Source organism: Polyodon spathula, chromosome 20 (genome assembly GCF_017654505.1).
Source record: "Polyodon spathula isolate WHYD16114869_AA chromosome 20, ASM1765450v1, whole genome shotgun sequence".
Lineage (NCBI taxonomy): Eukaryota > Metazoa > Chordata > Actinopteri > Acipenseriformes > Polyodontidae > Polyodon > Polyodon spathula.
In genome coordinates this window covers 20,502,849-20,519,989 of record NC_054553.1, presented here as the reverse complement: position 1 = coordinate 20,519,989, position 17,141 = coordinate 20,502,849, and the positions used below count along the sequence as shown (strand labels likewise).

General features: G+C 39.0%; 1 protein-coding gene and 1 long non-coding RNA gene across 3 annotated transcripts in view; one reads left to right on the top strand and one right to left on the bottom strand.

Annotated features, from left to right (window-relative positions):
* Nucleotides 1–8,949, top strand: part of LOC121295435 (alpha-N-acetylgalactosaminide alpha-2,6-sialyltransferase 1-like) — a 28,964-nt gene extending 20,015 nt beyond the window's left edge. Inside the window, exons 6-9 of one of the 2 annotated variants that reach the window (XM_041220041.1) lie at nucleotides 2,370–2,473; nucleotides 5,753–5,791; nucleotides 7,489–7,588; nucleotides 7,880–8,949. In XM_041220041.1, the coding sequence (XP_041075975.1) occupies nucleotides 2,370–2,473; nucleotides 5,753–5,791; nucleotides 7,489–7,588; nucleotides 7,880–8,050 (414 nt within the window). In that variant the 3' untranslated portion in view covers nucleotides 8,051–8,949. Of the gene's footprint in view, nucleotides 1–2,369; nucleotides 2,474–5,752; nucleotides 5,837–7,488; nucleotides 7,589–7,879 lie in introns of both variants that reach the window. The other variant, XM_041220040.1, reaches the window with a different exon arrangement.
* LOC121295436 overlaps nucleotides 3,896–17,141 on the bottom strand; it is a 58,799-nt gene continuing 45,553 nt past the window's right edge. Inside the window, exon 3 of the long non-coding RNA XR_005946931.1 lies at nucleotides 3,896–5,183. This is a non-coding gene — a long non-coding RNA (uncharacterized LOC121295436). The remainder of the gene's footprint in view (nucleotides 5,184–17,141) is intronic.

Below are 17,141 nucleotides of genomic sequence, written 5' to 3'. Positions count from 1 at the left end.
ATCAGCCACCGCTTTCTGCTGTCTTGGAATCCACAGTAACAACTGACCTGCTCCCTTGCAGTATTTATAGTTAAGAATAAACACGTCCATTAACATTTACACGTGAAATGTGGGTTTCCATGCGAAACTGGGCGTTTCGTCATTTACACCAGTAAATGAGATTTACCCTATCCCTATCTTTGGCCGTTTTTTTCGGCCACAAACCTGATTTACCCGAGTAATTCTCCCAAACGTGCACGCACATCACCATTTCACGAGTAAATTGACCCGCATGGAAACTCCATGTTTCTAATTGATCAAGATGGCATTTTTAAATGTGTTATTTTGAATGCTGACTGAACAACAGCAACAACAAAAAACATTTAAAATAAAAATAATAAAACCTTTGTGACAAGTTTGTTCTCATCCGTGCAATAATGACATTCGAAAAATCGTTGACCGCAATTGGGAGCTTAGAGTTCACAAAGCTTTGTTTAAATGAAGTTGTTCAGAGTGAAAAAATGAAAAAAACAAACACAAATAGATGCTGCTAATCAGTCAGAAAAACTCATGCGATAGAGAACAATATTTATTAAAGCTTAAACAAATACCACATATACGTATTTTTGTTACCTTCTTTGGCCTTTGATCTAGCCCTTCGAGGTACCCCTGCTCATAATCTAGTTTGCAGTAGGGTAACCATGGGCAAGGGGGCAGGATAGCTGCCCTCCCCCCATTAGACGAAGCTGGAAAACAGGTGGAAGCAGGATCAAAGATGGAGGCAAACTCTGGTGTACAAGAGAGGATGTTGGCGTCCCAGGTAAGTTTAACCCCAGATACTGGTAAAGTGGCACTGATGGTTAGCTGTGCCCGGAGCGCTCCCGACACCACATGGGAAAGGTTTGGGACACCCTTTTAAGCAATAGAAAGTGTGGTAAGCCCCACCTTGTTAAATGCCCCATGTGAAGGCGACATAACAAGAAGTGCCTTACCAGACAATAAAGCCCTCTTATCAGGGTTCTGTTGCTATTAGTTTGGTTTTTCGTGGTTATACACTGCACTAGCTTTTGTTGCTAATGAATACAAACGTTTTCCTCAATGTTCACGAGTAATGCGGTTCGCACATAATTGCATTTGTGTTCTGGTAGCCTTCAGGTTTCGGTGTAGCAGCGGTGGACAGTGTTGCATTGTGGGTATTTCCAATCATGTAATAATAATAACAACTCAATACTAAAATAAATCTTACAGAAAAGCGAACGTTATTTGTGAACTGTTTATCTAAAAATGTAGACATTGTTTAAAGTTTAAAGTTGCCCATTGTGATGGTTTTGAACACTTTAAGCCTTTACTTACCTCGTACGCCAATACACCTGCATCAGTTGTGTGTAATCTGAGTTGAGATTAATCTCCTGTTTAGATTAATTTAAATGTATTCATTACCTCAGCCTTGCGATATTAGCAATTCCCTGCAACTCTTTTGAATTTCAGACTTATGAATATATGCAAGATAGTCACAATGCAAGTTGCTTAGAAGTTACATAAATTTGCAAAATCTTTGAATATCTGGCCCAATAAACTTGCTTTTCCGAATTGACATAATAAAGGGGTCCTATTTACAAAGCTTAAACTCACAGGTTATTTTAAGACTATTTTTAGATCTGGTATTCATGAGAAAACATCACGAATCTGAAACTGTAATGTTGATGCCTTTGTGTTTGACTTATATATTGAGAGTGAAGGGCTGGAGTTATCCTACAGGTCCATTTTCATTATATGTCAGACAGGGGGACCCGAACCACCTTTTAAATCAGCCTGAAAGAGCAGCCTGGTGTGGGCATGCAATATTAGAGTTATCTGATGTATTTGCTTTGTTAATAATAGTTTTAAAGCACCCCTGTCATCTCAATACAGCTCAAGAATGATGTCTACTTCTACACATGTCTGTTCCTTCAGAGAGTCACTATTAAGGTGGACCCCTGATTCTGGAAATAAAACTGCTATTCATGAAACTTGCCTAGAATGTTAAGGAGTCTAAACAGTTTGATTTATAAAACTATTTCATACATAGACTCTCTTTAATGAACCATTCTTTATTTAATGCAGACGTTAAAAGTTAGGGTCCAGTCTAATATCCCTTACTGGGAAGAAGCACACTCATTCATAGCAACGAGCAAAGACATTCCATACGTTAACAAAACTGTCTGTTTTATCTGTGCCGGGAAATAACCCTAGATTGAGACTGTGAACTATACTGAGGCCACAGGAGTTCATTAAACACCAGGTAGTGAATAAGCAGAATAATAATACAAGTCTTTCTGTAAATATCTGTAAAATGATGCTGAATGCTGAAAATGTGTGTTGCTTTAAAACAGACACTTTGCCTTTTGTAGGAAACAAAATACATCTTGGTTACAGAAGACATGAGGGATTACCAATGGCTAAGAGCGTTAATGCTGAATACAGAGGTTTCCAGAGGACCCTATCTTGGAATGAGGTAAGGTTATTATTGTGTGTATTTATGAATATAATATTTTTTAACCCTTTACACTCCAAGCAATTACATTAATTGGTCCCCCCTCCATTTAAAAATCATATTTTTTCTGTCCTAGAGGCATTATTATATAGAATCAAAAGAACAAAGTTTCCTTTCATATTATGAAAGTTATCTGGAATAAAAAATGCTTCAGAGACTCTTAGAGATGAGATAATGTGGAAAAAAATAAAAACACATTTATAAAAAGTAACTCTTTGTTGGGTTATACACTATGAAAACCTATATAACAAAAGGTTGCTGACAATTTGAAATGAAAGTTCAATATGTTGGGAAGTTCCATACAAAATTCCAGCCTAATTGGAGAAAAAAACGAGTTTGTTCAGAGTTTTACCAAAAAAGTCCCTTTCAGAACATAAGTAACAAAATAACTATATATAAAAGACAGACATCAGTATATACGTATGTGTTTCATAAAGGGTAAAAACCCTATTTGTTGTGCCATTTAGAAAACAGTTATACACAGAGGCACAATCGCAGCTTTTTACACTGCCAAGGTGTTTTGATGTTCTTCCCTTCTGTTCTGCAATAAGCACAGTTCTGTCTCCCTTGTGTTGCCTTGGATTGTGAAGCAGTTTCACCTAACTCTGTAACTGGCTCTGGCAAGTGATGCATGTCATAGGCAGATACCAGTGATGTTGTCTGCATGGGATGCAGTTCAGCTGCCAGTTCAAAAACCAAAGTTTTCCGAATTGCTCACAGATCTCTTTGTGTGGGATTGTGGCAAAGTGGTTTGTAGTGCTCCGGTGTATAGGTGATTTGATGGTGCTCCAACAAAGGACAAACACAAAGTTTACCGGTCAGGTTTCTTTTAATGCCCTTTAAACCGGGTTTCAAATAATAAAGCTGGCTCTACCCAGCAATGGGTATTGCCAGCAAAAACTGGACTCAAAATAATAAAGCTGGTTCTACCCAGCAATGGGTATTACCAGCTACAAAACAAAGGGGTTGCAGTCCCGAAATAATAACCACAGAAAACACGTCTCCAAACTGGGTGCTCTGGTGCAGGTGCGGTGCTCTGAGTGCTGGTGCTCGTGTGCGTTCAGGTCGGGGCTTCTCGCTGCAGCTCCAGCTTCGTATCAGCCGTCTGGCAAAACAAACACAACACTTCTCAATGAACCCACACTTCATTCAAGATTCCGTCCTTGTCTCCTCCCATTAACCACAACAAAGGAGACGATTACGGCGTCACGTCCCCCTAAAGTACCCTAAGCCCCGCCCCCTCCGATAGCTAGTTCAATCACGTCTCCTCCAATTCATGACTGAAACTTCGCTCACCGTACTAGGGCGATGACTCCAGGTACCGTAACGCTGCCCTCTTCCTGAATGGCCGGCTCCCGACTGTCCCTGGGATGAACTGCCCAACCATTCAGTAGGAAGCCTGCAATTCCTGTTGTACAGTGCCCTCACTGGTCGAGAGGGAGATTGTTGATTTGGATTTATTCGCTCTCCCTCACAGGGATGAACCTATTTACAGTAACAATATCAATAAAATGAAACAACAATGTTTGGTAACATTTTTTGTAACATTGTATTACCCTTCTTGTTTGTGTTATCACAATTTCCAGAAAAAAAACAATTCAAACTAAATCAGAACGGTCTTCACGGGTCTACCCGGACCCAAGGCCCGACCCGTACCGGGTGCAAAATTGTCACGCAATATTCGGGTCGGGTCAGATTTTGTTTACTCAGTAATACACAAACTATTGATTACTATTAAAGAGGCTCTCTTTGACACTAAAAATCATTGTTTATAATTCCTGTTGCATGGATTGGCTTCCCCCAGAAGCACATGACATGGCTTGCAGAGCGCAGCAGCAGACATGTGACCCACTTCGAAGGGGATTCTTTTAGATCATTTTTAAACAAGTCGGAGTAATGGATTTGTTTATGAAGGACATGAAAGAAAAAAACTTAAGAAAAATGAACTCCATGATGAAAAGCTCACAGAAAAATGCAAGTCTGCTGTGTTGGAATCATTATTATTGTGGACAAAGAAAGAAAACAAGGTTTTGCAAAACACAAATTTTACATCTCAATTCCATTTGCTCTTGTGTTAAGTTTGCAACAAAATCACTCATTTACGAGATTGTACTTCAGTTTATTTTCAAATAATTTATCAGTCAGATTTATTGATCAGTCATTTTCTTCTTATCTCGCTATCTGTTTATCACTGTCTCCAGCTGTGAGCATTGAGGTGATCAGTCTGCCACGCCCTCTGTAAAACTGGTCCAGCATTTATTTGCACACTGCCTGGGGCTGTAGGTGTGAATGGATACTCTTCTACGTTTCAGAGAGCAGTCCCCACTCTGGGTCTCTGTAATTATACACGTAAAACAATCACATTAGATAACTTATTACAAATAATTTGGTTTTGTAAGAAATGTGTATTTACCAAGTACTATCCTGGGATTTAGAAAGTGAGATCCTGACATTTTGGCAATGCAGAATTATAAAGTTATAATCATTATTTACTCTGGGAAATAAGTTATAAGTAATAATAGTGAAATTAGAAAAATATTATAAAAATAGCATACCAATAAATAAAATAATAAAAAAAATGTTACTTGCAACTCCAGTGAGGCATTGATTCCTTGAGAAATGGCCTCCTCTTCATCAGATGACAGCAAATAATTGTCAAAATGATCCCTTTCTGAGTGGTGGAAAAACATTATTTAAGTGCCAGCTTTTGTTTTCAGGGCTTGTTTTGAAGTCATATTTTCAAAATAACAAACTCTCACTGAACCCTGTTGTTCGCCTTCCTGTATCTTCCTTTTATGGCAACCTATGATGTCTTAGCTTGATAAATAGAGTGAAGCCTCATCTCTTAAACAAGACCAGATCTGTCGATTTCCGATGTTCCTACCCTGAGCTATTGAAAGAAATGTAAATGGCGCCGGCAGTCGCAGCACAAAGGAATATCCATTAGAAACTGTCTTTGGAGCATCAGATGATTCTTCATGGTTAGTGTTAGATTTTAGGGCTGTGGTTGCTTAAAGGTTAGTGTTGAGGTTGTGTTAGGGTCAGGGTGGGTTGATGTTAGAGAGATGCCGATCTCGGGAAGTGAAAGGTGGGAGTGCGTAGCAAATGCCCTGGAATCATCTGATGCCTCGAGGACAGTATCTAGTGAATATTCCTTACCACTGCCCAGCGGTCAAAATACAATGGGGCAGAAGTGGTTTGTTTGTGTAACATTCTTCATGTGTATTTTTTGTTGCTTAGGCCAAGGTCGTATTATGGGACGGATGTCACACCAGAAAGGTATTTGGTTCCTCACCCTGATTTTAACAGATACATTAAAAACAGGTACATCTTTTTTGTATTTATGTGTCTTTCTGATCTTGTGTTGACATACCTTTCAAAAACACTTTTTAACCACTATGTACCTGAAGATTTTAAAATGATTTTGATCTGTTTTAATGATTCATATATATATATATACACCGTATTACTTTAATTTGGCACTGCCCTCGATTTAAACACGCCCTTGTATTGACGCCACAGTCACATATTAGCTTTATAATAGAGGCCACCCTCGAATAAACGCCACTATCAATAAAGAAACATTAAGGTAACAAATAAACACACAACACTGACTATGTACATGTAACGCCGCCAGAGACGGGAGCCTCAATCTAGCGTGTAAATTACAAACTAATGTACACACACATAGTAAGCACATTTTATTTTGTGGTAGTACAGTTCTGAAAGAAAATGCAAGATAAACTATGTACAGAACTGGTACAGTACTCCCCTGACCTTTCAACTCCCACCTAATAGGCTCTCGGTAACTGTCACCGATAAATGTACTATAGTCAAAGTAGATTAGCTACACACGCTGCTACATACAGGTAGGCTTACTGTATTACAGAAAATAAGCAACCGTGATACTTCTCAAATGTAATAAATCATGTAATAAAATATTGCAGAGTTTGAAAATCGTAGTGTTATTAATAAAGGTCGCCCTTGTATAAAGGCCACCCTCTTAAGAGGCGCAGTCATTTTGATCAATTTAAAAATAAACGCTGGGGCGCCAAATTGAAGTAATACGGTGTATATATGTGTGTGTGTGTGTGTGTGTAAGTATATTCTGTAAGAGAGAAAGAGATGGAGGATAAGTCTCCAATGTTTACTGAGTGGTTATTTGCATGTGTGACTACCCAGATATTACAGAGCTAGTGTAGTGTTCTGTCCAAAATTATTTTAATAAACAGATTTGTAAAACCGCAATGGAATACATAAAAATGCCAATTTTGTATAGGTACAATATTGGGCTTCTCTTCGGCTGGGCTTATCGCTCGATAAATATTTTGGGGTGATTAAAGACCCCCACATATATAATACTGGGGGCAGCTGTAAAGGAGGAGAAGGGGGAGGTGGAGGGATGTTGTGAACATGTGATTGGAATACTGGTAATGCATGCGCTGAGAGAAGGGACAAAGCACTTTGATAGGGGCTTGGAGCGGGGGCTTGCTCTCATCCCGAATTATACCTAGCAAGCACCACCTCTGACTTTTTTCACTTGTTTAGCAGTACAGAGAAACCTGTCTCATCTATATCCTCTACATGTCAGCACTGTCTAATTCGGCACGATTTCCCATGAGACTCTGGGTTGGACAGGTTTTACTGTTCATATAGATGTTCAATGTTTTCCATTTCCTCCTTGGCAATGGCATTTAAGTATTTTCTCATGGACCACAGCCAGCTTAGGATTCAAAATATCAGAATTAAGCTGCAAACTATTCAGGATTAATAGGTAGCAGGATGTTATAAGGAGACATATTTTGGATATGTAGATGTGCTGTGGCGTTTGCCAAGTAGCAAATTAATGGTTTGGAAGTGTGGGAGACAGAGCTGCATTATTTTATAGGGACCCCCCTGGTATTTAGTCACAGACCAAGGTTGGGAACCTCTGCTACGGTAGAAAGTGACTCTGGGTTTTTTCATCTGACTTGCAGGTTCTTGAAATCAGTAACTTTTGAAGGAAAACATTGGTCCATGTACAGACCAAGCACCGGCGCCTTCGCTCTACTCCTGGCTCTGCACCTCTGTGATGTTGTAAGTACGATTGGGAATGGGGGATACCCTGGTTCACCCCTTCAGGTTGAAAGTAATCATTGTCTGCATGAACCAGTTAGAGAATAATGGGGCTACTGTACAAGCACAAGACTTTCAGGTCTCCTGAGATACACAGACAGCTTAGTCATTGTACTATACACTATCGTCCAACAAACTGGGACAGGTAACGAAATGCAGAATTAACTTTTCCCTCACCTTGCTTACTAAAAACAGAACCCCAAAAATGTTGTCCACACGCCACCCAAAACACACATACATTTATCTCTACAGGTCGATGCCTATGGATATATCACAGAAGACTATGCCAAATATCCAAACCACTACTATGACAAGGCAAAGACAGAAACTGTGTTTTACGGCAATCATGACTATGGATTGGAAATCAAGGAGTGGAAGAAACTGCATGATGCTAAAATCATGAACTTGTATCAGAGGAGATAGAGAAAACTTTCCTATTAGTGGCATTGTATCAGATATGTGTTTGCAGGGAAATCTGCTGTGGCAGGTATATTCATTACTGAATACCCAGTGTTTTATGGTAGATGGTAGAAAACTGTTTTAAAGTTCTTTAAAAAAAACTGTTCAAAGTGAATAACTATTATTTCAATAGATTAACACTTGCTGTTTGATAGTAAAAAGTCATATATGATATTTTGAGATATAAATACATGTACCATGCTGTGACAGGGCAAAAGCCCTGCACTTCTAAATAGTGTATCTTTATTGAAGATTGGCAGGGATGAGGTTAATTCAGTCCCAGCCAAATACACGTGTGGAATGTGGCTGGGTCTTGATTGAATATTTATTTTGTTTGCACTGTTTATTGTGGCCTGTGACAGGGAGCGCTCCCCTTTTGCCTATTTAGTTATTTACGTATGTATATAATTTGTATTTGTGTTATATTATTATTATTATTATTATTATTTCTGTATTATTTACAAAGCTGTCCATCCATATTATAATTATTATTATTATTTGAGACCGGTGAAAAAGCCGGTCTCGTAAAATGCAGTAAGCACGGATGGGGGTGAATTCCCCATGCTAATAAACCCCTGGGAATGTGGCTGGAGCCGGAATGGGCCCTTTATTAATGGGTAGCTAAGGCTTCAGCCACAGTATAAAAGATTCACTCCGGGCTCATGAGAGTTTAGGAGCGAGCTAAAGAGCGTACACTACCAACCAGCGAACAAGGTACTTGTTTGTATAACATAATTACAGTGTGTGTTATTTTACTTTGGCCTATGTGCCCTTTTGTTTATTATTGTGTTTTTGTTTAAACTGTTTGTTTATTTATTTTTTAATAAAAAGCTGAGCGTTACTGCATTCAGTTTAGCCCCGTATGTTCTGCTGTTTTTGGTTTAATTTCCTGGTCTCACGGCACCACCCACACGCACCACTCAAGCCATCCTTTCACATGGCCCCTGTGCCTTGTTTATTTGGTTTTGTTATTGTTTAATAAGCGTGTGCCTCAGTGCTTTGACTGCAGCTGTCTGTGTCGGAATCTCTCTCCTGCCAGTAATCAGCTTTGCCAGTGACGCTGCCCTTTCACAGATGCGATGAACCTTCTCAGTAGGGCTTGTTGCTTTTACATTAAGAGATCAATTTCTGCCTGAAAATTCCTATTTCATCTGCAAAGGATGCCATCTGTGTGCACGTGAATGATTCTGCTGTTTTGCTCATGGACTACCATTCTTGGATTATTCCTGCCTGTTTCTGGTCGACGTCTCTCTCTCTCTCTTCTCTCTCTCTCTTCGGATCTCCCTTGCTAACAGATTTACGACCATTCTTTAGGATTACCCCCCTTTTGTTGTTTGCCTGGAAATGGAATCGCTGATCACAGATCTCCTTCCATCTGATTTGGAAGACGGCCCCTTCATGCCGGCAGTCCAGACCCCCCGTGGGAAGAGAACTGCTCCCTGTCTACTGACGGCAGAGCGCTTGTAACTCAAAAAGGACTGGCCTACAGTCTGCGATTGCCTTGTCTTAGCTCTATTTAAATCCACCACAAAGCTTTGTCTGCTGAATCTGTTTTTACTCCTCGCCTGCAACCAGGCGCTCCCCACCCGCTCCCACAGAGCCAGCACAATTTATCATTCCACCTGTCCTGGATCTCCCATAAGCTACAGTCAACGTTTTAAAAGACCTATCCAGCCCATTACAAACTCAATTTCAGCCTGTGGTGGCTTGTGATTTTGACTGGTCACAACATGCTCCAACGACACTGCTGTACTGCCCAGGTTTTTCACCGGTGCTTAACAGACCCTGGTTACCACGGCAACACCCTCATGGAGTCACTGCAGGGAGTGGTAAGTTGCCATGGTGACCAGGCATCTTTATTAGGCACTGCAAACTCTACTGCAATCTTCTGGCTTCCTGTTGCTACGCTTTCACAACTGGTGGGGGCAGGTTCAACTCACTGAATTGTGACATGTAAATACTGAGTTAATTTATTCATATACATGACTAATTGTTTTAAAACATGTATTGAATATATTTATTATTCAAATCTAAAAAGAATATGCAAATATTATACATAGACAAGGAATTTAATCACAATAACCAAATATATTGGTATAATGAAGGCAAACCACGGCCCGCGCCGGATTATTTTAAATTGATCAAAATGACTGCGGCCCTTAAATGAGGGCGGCGATTATACGAGGGCGGCCTTTATTAATAATACTATGCTTTACAAATGCTGCAATTTTTTATTACATAATTTAAGGCATTTTAGAAGCGACATTGTGGGAGGCTCCGATCTGCAGCACTATACTCTTGTGTGTTTTGGGGCTTGTGTACAGTACATTTACTGACAGTTAACAAGAGCCTATTAGGTGGGAGTTGGGAGGCCAGGGACGTGCTGTACCAGCGAATCAGGAGTGTGTATTGGTTGCTATGGGGCGGAACAAGAAGAGGAGAGAATGGTAGTGGAGTGTGATGCAGTTTTTTTTTTTTTTTTAACGAAAAATATTACCTCTGAACATCGGTTTGATTTCTGTTAAAACTAAAATATATCTTACCTGGTTATTTTTTCGTACTGTAATTTACCTGCTTGTTTGTAATTTCTCTGTAAGAGAAACCAAAACTAATTCTTCTCATAGAATTAATTGTACAGGACTGAGTAAAATTCCAATCAAATAAAAAACAACACAACTAATCCCCCTACAAGAAGATATCTTTGGCCAGCTTTCGGATAGCGCTAGAGTTACAAGCAAAGCTCCAAGTTCCTGAGTTTAAGTTTTCACCATCCAAGCTGAGGACGAGGTAAATAGACAACCCTTATTTTATACCCTGCTGTGTTGGCTGACGTAATTTAAGGACAGCTGTGCTGTAAGTAATTTATATTGCGTTGTCTGTCGGGACTGTACCATAAAATAAAATGTGTTTACTAAGGTGTGTACATTGGTTTGGATTACATGGTGGATTGAGGCTGCAGTCTCTTTGGGACGTCACATGTACATAAACATAGCGTTTATTTATTTTTTGAGCAGGGGTAGAAAAAAAATACATTTATGTTTATTTATTGAGAGAAGTGTTTATTCAAGGGCGGCGTCTATTAAAAAGCTGATATCTGAGTGAGGTGTTAATTCGAGGGCGGAGCTAATCTGAGGGCGGGGTTAATTTGAATATGGTATTCAATGGAGGGAAAATACTATAAAAATCAAGGTAAAAGCCCAGTCAAATATCGCACGACTTACTACAGGTTGTGTGGACCAAGCTCTGAGGATCTCTGAAAAACTGATTGCTGTTTGGTCGTATTCACAAGTGTCTGCCTTTTGAAGACGGTTCTTATTTTTAAACATTTCCTACACTACACTTTCATATACTGGAAGGTAAGCATATATTTGAATTGTATATCTCATTTATAATGATGCATTGCTATACGGTACAGAAATTATGTCTTAGTCTTAAGAGAGTGATATATAATGTTCTAGAATTTAGCGGTGGGCGGCGTGCATTAGCTTTTTGCATTTTATCGTCTAAGATCAAAATATGATAACCATATTTGTATCACTGTATTGAAGTATTAACCCTTTGCATTCCATTTATTCAGCGCTCATCAGGCATGTCAGGTTCCATTTATTTTCACACGCGCTGTTTAAATTTTTTTTCCCCCAAAGTAAAACAGGTTCAAAAGGCATTGACTTGCAAAAAAAAAACCTCAGTACTGTATCTACAGCCAAGCCCCACCCCTGGTTCAATGTGCACACTGATAAATCCTCTCCTGATCACTCGTTTTATCACCAAACTCCTCAAAAATGCAATCAAAGTCATTATTTTATTACTATAACACCTCAAAAAGCTCTGCAAATGTCTGTGATGTTCTTTGAGCGCTGGATGCAGAAGCATCCATCTCCTTTTTTTGTGTCCATGTTATCTCCATGGTGCAGGGGCTATCTGTATTGCTCAGATACGCCCTTGTCTAGGGAACTGTGCTTTGTCTTTTTTGATGACTGGAAAGGGAAAATCGTAATGTCGGACCTGGTCCGACATAGGACCACAAAGGGTTAATAATTTATTTTGAAAGCCCTTCAACTTCCAGGTGTCTCTAATAACACAGGTGACGCTCTTTCTAGTTTGCAGATTAGCAATTCAGACGTCTGGCTCCCTCAGCTCAACCTACCCAACTACCCAACCCTCAATCCAGAGAACTGGTTTTCAACTAAAATTACATTTGCAGTCTTCTCTCTTCAGTTCATTCTAAAGCCTTTCTTCCTCCCCAATCACATTCTCCCATTCATTCCTTATAGGTGCAGCAACGTCAGCAGCCAACCTTTACATCAGCCAGCCCTTCCTCTGCGGTGGAATCATACATTCGCTCTTCTCTCCTTGATATTATTCCACTAAACAAAGTATTGCTAGCATGCCCGGAGTGGGGGCCATCTGTCCCGCAAAGGTGGGGTTTTTCCTCTCTGCCGAGTGGTCAGATTAGTTCAATAATAAAAAAAAAAAAAATTGTAATATATAATATTTGTAATTTCTCAAATATTGTAATTATGCACTAACTTTTATTCAAAACTAACAATTTCTCTTTCTCTGCATTGGTGGCACAGTTGCGGGGAGCCGGGGGTCCACCTTTGGGGGCAACTGAACCTCACTTCCTGACCTTAAAGGCTGATTACATTGCTTGGCCCTCCATGAGGAAGGTTTCCGCTGGCTACTGGGGACCCCTGGCCAAATAACTTTAACTATATAACATTTTTCATTCTCCTGCTAATCTATTAATTTGCACATCTGACAGTCTTCCCCTTCGATGAGCAAAGCTTGCTCCCAACTTTCGAGCTAAGCATTTGACTCAACTTATCGAAAGGTGGCTCTTGCAGCTGGGGAGGGGAGGGGGGGATGCCCCTGGCCCCTGGCCCCTGGTTTATTCCATATTCACTTTTCCAGCACTTGTTTCCCTGTGTAGATCGTGAGGCTCTCCATGCGGCCTCGGAGCATCAGCTGAGTCTGACCTCTCTCGGCTAGACGACTCAGTAAGCCAAGGAGACCTTGGCTAATCCTCCTATCCGTCCTTAGTTTCCCGTTGGGGTAAGTCCCTCGCTTCCGGGCCTTGGTGGTCAATCGGTTCTGACTCACCTCAGCGAGGACAGTTCTCTGAGTAGTCAAGGGGAAGCCCCTATTCAATCACTAAGTCCCAAGCACTTTGTCTTTATCCTAGTAGTCCCTTTATGCAAGACTGGCTCCTGCCACGTGAAGTTTCAATATAAGGTTCTGACTCCTTGCTTCTTTGTATGTGTGTGTTGTATAGCTACTAGACCATTGCCCAGTACAAAGTTAACCTGTTTTAAGAACAATTCTTTAATTGTAAAAGGTGACAAGACATTCCGCTTTGGATGGGGCAGTCCCACTTTTGGAACACGGTCCCAGTGTCCCTAGAACTTTTCTTGGGATGCTTGTTTCATTCCGTTTCTTTTCCCCCAGAGCATCCACATACTGGTAACAGAATACTGTATTTTCATAAGAACATAAGAACATAAGAAAGTTTTCATTCGGCCCATCTTGCTCGTTTGGTTGTTAGTAGCTTATTGATCCCAAAATCTCATCAAGCAGCTTCTTGAAGGATCCCAGGGTGTCAGCTTCAACAACATTACTGGGGAGTTGATTCCAGACCCTCACAATTCTCTGTGTAAAAAAGTGTCTCCTATTTTCTGTTCTGAATGCCCCTTTTTCTAAACTCCATTTGTGACCCCTGGTCCTTGTTTCTTTTTTCAGGCTGAAAAAGTCCCTTGCGTCGACACTGTCAATACCTTTTAGAATTTTGAATGCTTGAATTAGGTCGCCACGTAGTCTTCTTTGTTCAAGACTGAACAGATTCAATTCTTTTAGCCTGTCTGCATATGACATGCCTTTTAAGCCCGGAATAATTCTGGTCGCTCTTCTTTGCACTCTTTCTAGAGCAGCAATATCTTTTTTATAGCGAGGTGACCAGAACTGCACACAATATTCAAGATGAGGTCTTACAAGTGCATTGTACAGTTTTAACATTACTTCCCTTGATTTAAATTCAACACTTTTCACAATGTATCCGAGTATCTTGTTAGCCTTTTTTATAGCTTCCCCACATTGCCTAGATGAAGACATTTCTGAGTCAACAAAAACTCCTAGGTCTTTTTCATAGATTCCTTCTCCAATTTCAATATCTCCCATATGATATTTATAATGTACATTTTTATTTCCTGCGTGCAGTACCTTACACTTTTCTCTATTAAATGTCATTTGCCATGTGTCTGCCCAGTTCTGAATCTTGTCTAGATCATTTTGAATGACCTTTGCTGCTGCAACAGTGTTTGCCACTCCTCCTACTTTTGTGTCGTCTGCAAATTTAACAAGTTTGCTTACTATACCAGAATCTAAATCATTAATGTAGATTAGGAATAGCAGAGGACCTAATACTGATCCCTGTGGTACACCGCTGGTTACCACACTCCATTCTGAGGTTTTTCCTCTAATCAGTACTTTCTGTTTTCTACATGTTAACCACTCCCTAATATGCTGGCTGCTGTGTTACCATATCTAACTTATTACAGTACAATGACACTTGACGTGATTAAAGGGAAGGTTGACCAACCAACAGCATTAAAAAGCAGCTGCACAGTGCTGTGCAAATCTGGAGAATTACTGAACAGTCGATGTTCATATTTGCAACCAATCACAGAGAATTGCGGGTGGGTTTATCCACTCACTGTTGCTAAAACAAACTGGTGGCTGTCCTTGCCTGAATCCTCACTCTCGCTGTGAGGAGAGGTTAGATTACTGTAGTCCAACAATAACGGCTCATACAGGTACTATTGTGTTGGAATTATTCTCTTCATCCATGATATTTGTATATCTGCGTGCAAACGACTTTGCTTTGTATGAAGCTATAGGCGACAACTGTGGAAATCAGTGCTGTCATGTCACATTACCCTGACATGTTTACAACGCAGTGCACTGAAGCTTATCGTGGATTGAACACTTTGTGCACCAAACTAGCCCTTCACAACAATAGGAGGGGCTGTAAAATATGAAAAAATCATCATATTTTCTATTGAAATAAGTCTATATTCTATATTCACCAGTTCACCACCCTCCAAGGAGCCTACGTTAGTGAATAATAGAAAATAATTTATGAACTAGCTATTTTCACATTTATGAAATTCATGTTGTTAAAATATTTTCAAAGTTTCAGAAATGTTTTTATTTCTTTAAGTATACATTTTATGTTGTTTTTAGCAATAATGAAATACAATATTTTCAGGTCTCCATGTGTCCATTTCATTTCTTTAAAATGTGTTTACATTGATAGCACTGTATGATACAAATAGTATAAAACAATTACAAAAAAACAATCATGTCTGTTTCATTTTACCTTTCTTTAAAAAAAAAAAATATTGAAATAAGCTGCCTTAGAGGAAGGATACATCTTTTTAATTTGGTGACCCCTTATTTTTATTTATTTGTTAAATGTATTATAGAAGAAGTAGATTTTAAAATAGAGACACAGATTAATGCTATATGTTGCTAGCAATGTGATAGCTATATAAGGTTGTTTTTTTTTTATAAGTAGTTTAATAGAAGAAAACCACACATTGATAATTTTCCTTCAGCAAAAGAGGCAAATGTCTGGGCTTGAATTACTAGAACCTATCAAATGTGGTAATTGTATGTTGACATGCCCTGCCTTGTCTATGCAGTTTTTCAGTACCAATAAGAATGAGAAAGCACATCATGAAAACCTTAAAAGTTCTCTGCACATTTTACATAGACTAATGCTTATGCTTATATTAAGGGAGACTAAATAGTATTCCTTTCATAAGTAAAGAAGTGACAACATCTTATTTGATCAGAAAAGGAATCAAAGAAAGCAAAGAAATTAGCCTTCGTAAAATATGTAGGCTAATTTCAATTGTCAGAAGACGCTTTCTCATGCTCATTGGGTGGTACTGAAAAATGGAATAGGCAGGAAATGTCATCACGCATGCAATTAACACGTTTTTAACAGGTTTCTTTCCGTTTTAAGTGATACAGCATGCTAAAGGGGGAATCTGGAAATACAACTATTCAGAGAAACTGAAAGGGTTTGCCTATGCAGATTTTACATATTTAATAACTTCAGAAGGAAATTCCTGTTTCTGCAATCAGGGCAGCTTCTCAACAAAACTCAGAAAAGCTGATTAGTGCACTTCATTTGTTGCACACAGTCACATAATAGGGTATTTAACAAATGCCATCACTTTTTAGAGTAATAGTTTAATAGCAGAAAGTGGCTTGGAAAATATATAGATATAATATATATATATATATTTATTTTAAATATTAAATAGTAAGGAATGTAATATTTTGAAGAAAAAAAAATATGAAGTAACAATTTAATAAATAGAAATAATGGAGATATGGAATGTTTTCATACAGGAAGGTCATGATTTGCAGATTGGACTGAAGGACAGCATAGAGAGAGCAAGATGGAAAGTTTTACTCAAAGAGAGAGGATGCAGTTTCTTTTGGATTGCAGCAGTAATCAGCAATAAAATAGAACCTTGGAAAGTGATATTATTAAATTGCTACTGTTATGTAATACTTGTGTAGAAACGAAATCACAAAAGACAAGATAATTTTTTCCAAAAAAACAAAATGCGCTCGGAAACTCTTACTGAGTTACAGTCTTTGCAAATGATGACGTCCCAGATTATTGTATGATTTTTGCTGTTTTTGTATCAAATCCAAAGCTTTTGGGCCGGGATACATACACATGGGTGAGGTAGAGGGGTTCCCCCTGTGTGTGATTCAGCTTTGAAATAAGCGACCCAAAGCTATTTAACCCCTGAAATACCCCAGTTACTTATTCAACTTGCTGTGTGCCATGTTTTGGTTTTTCGTATCAACAATCCTTTTGGGACAAACGGGTACAAATATCATATATAGTTTTTTGTGGCGGTATAATATATATAAAACACCGCCCGATATATATATATATATATATATATATATATATATATATATATATATATATATATATACACACACACACACACAACTCTGGAAAAAATTA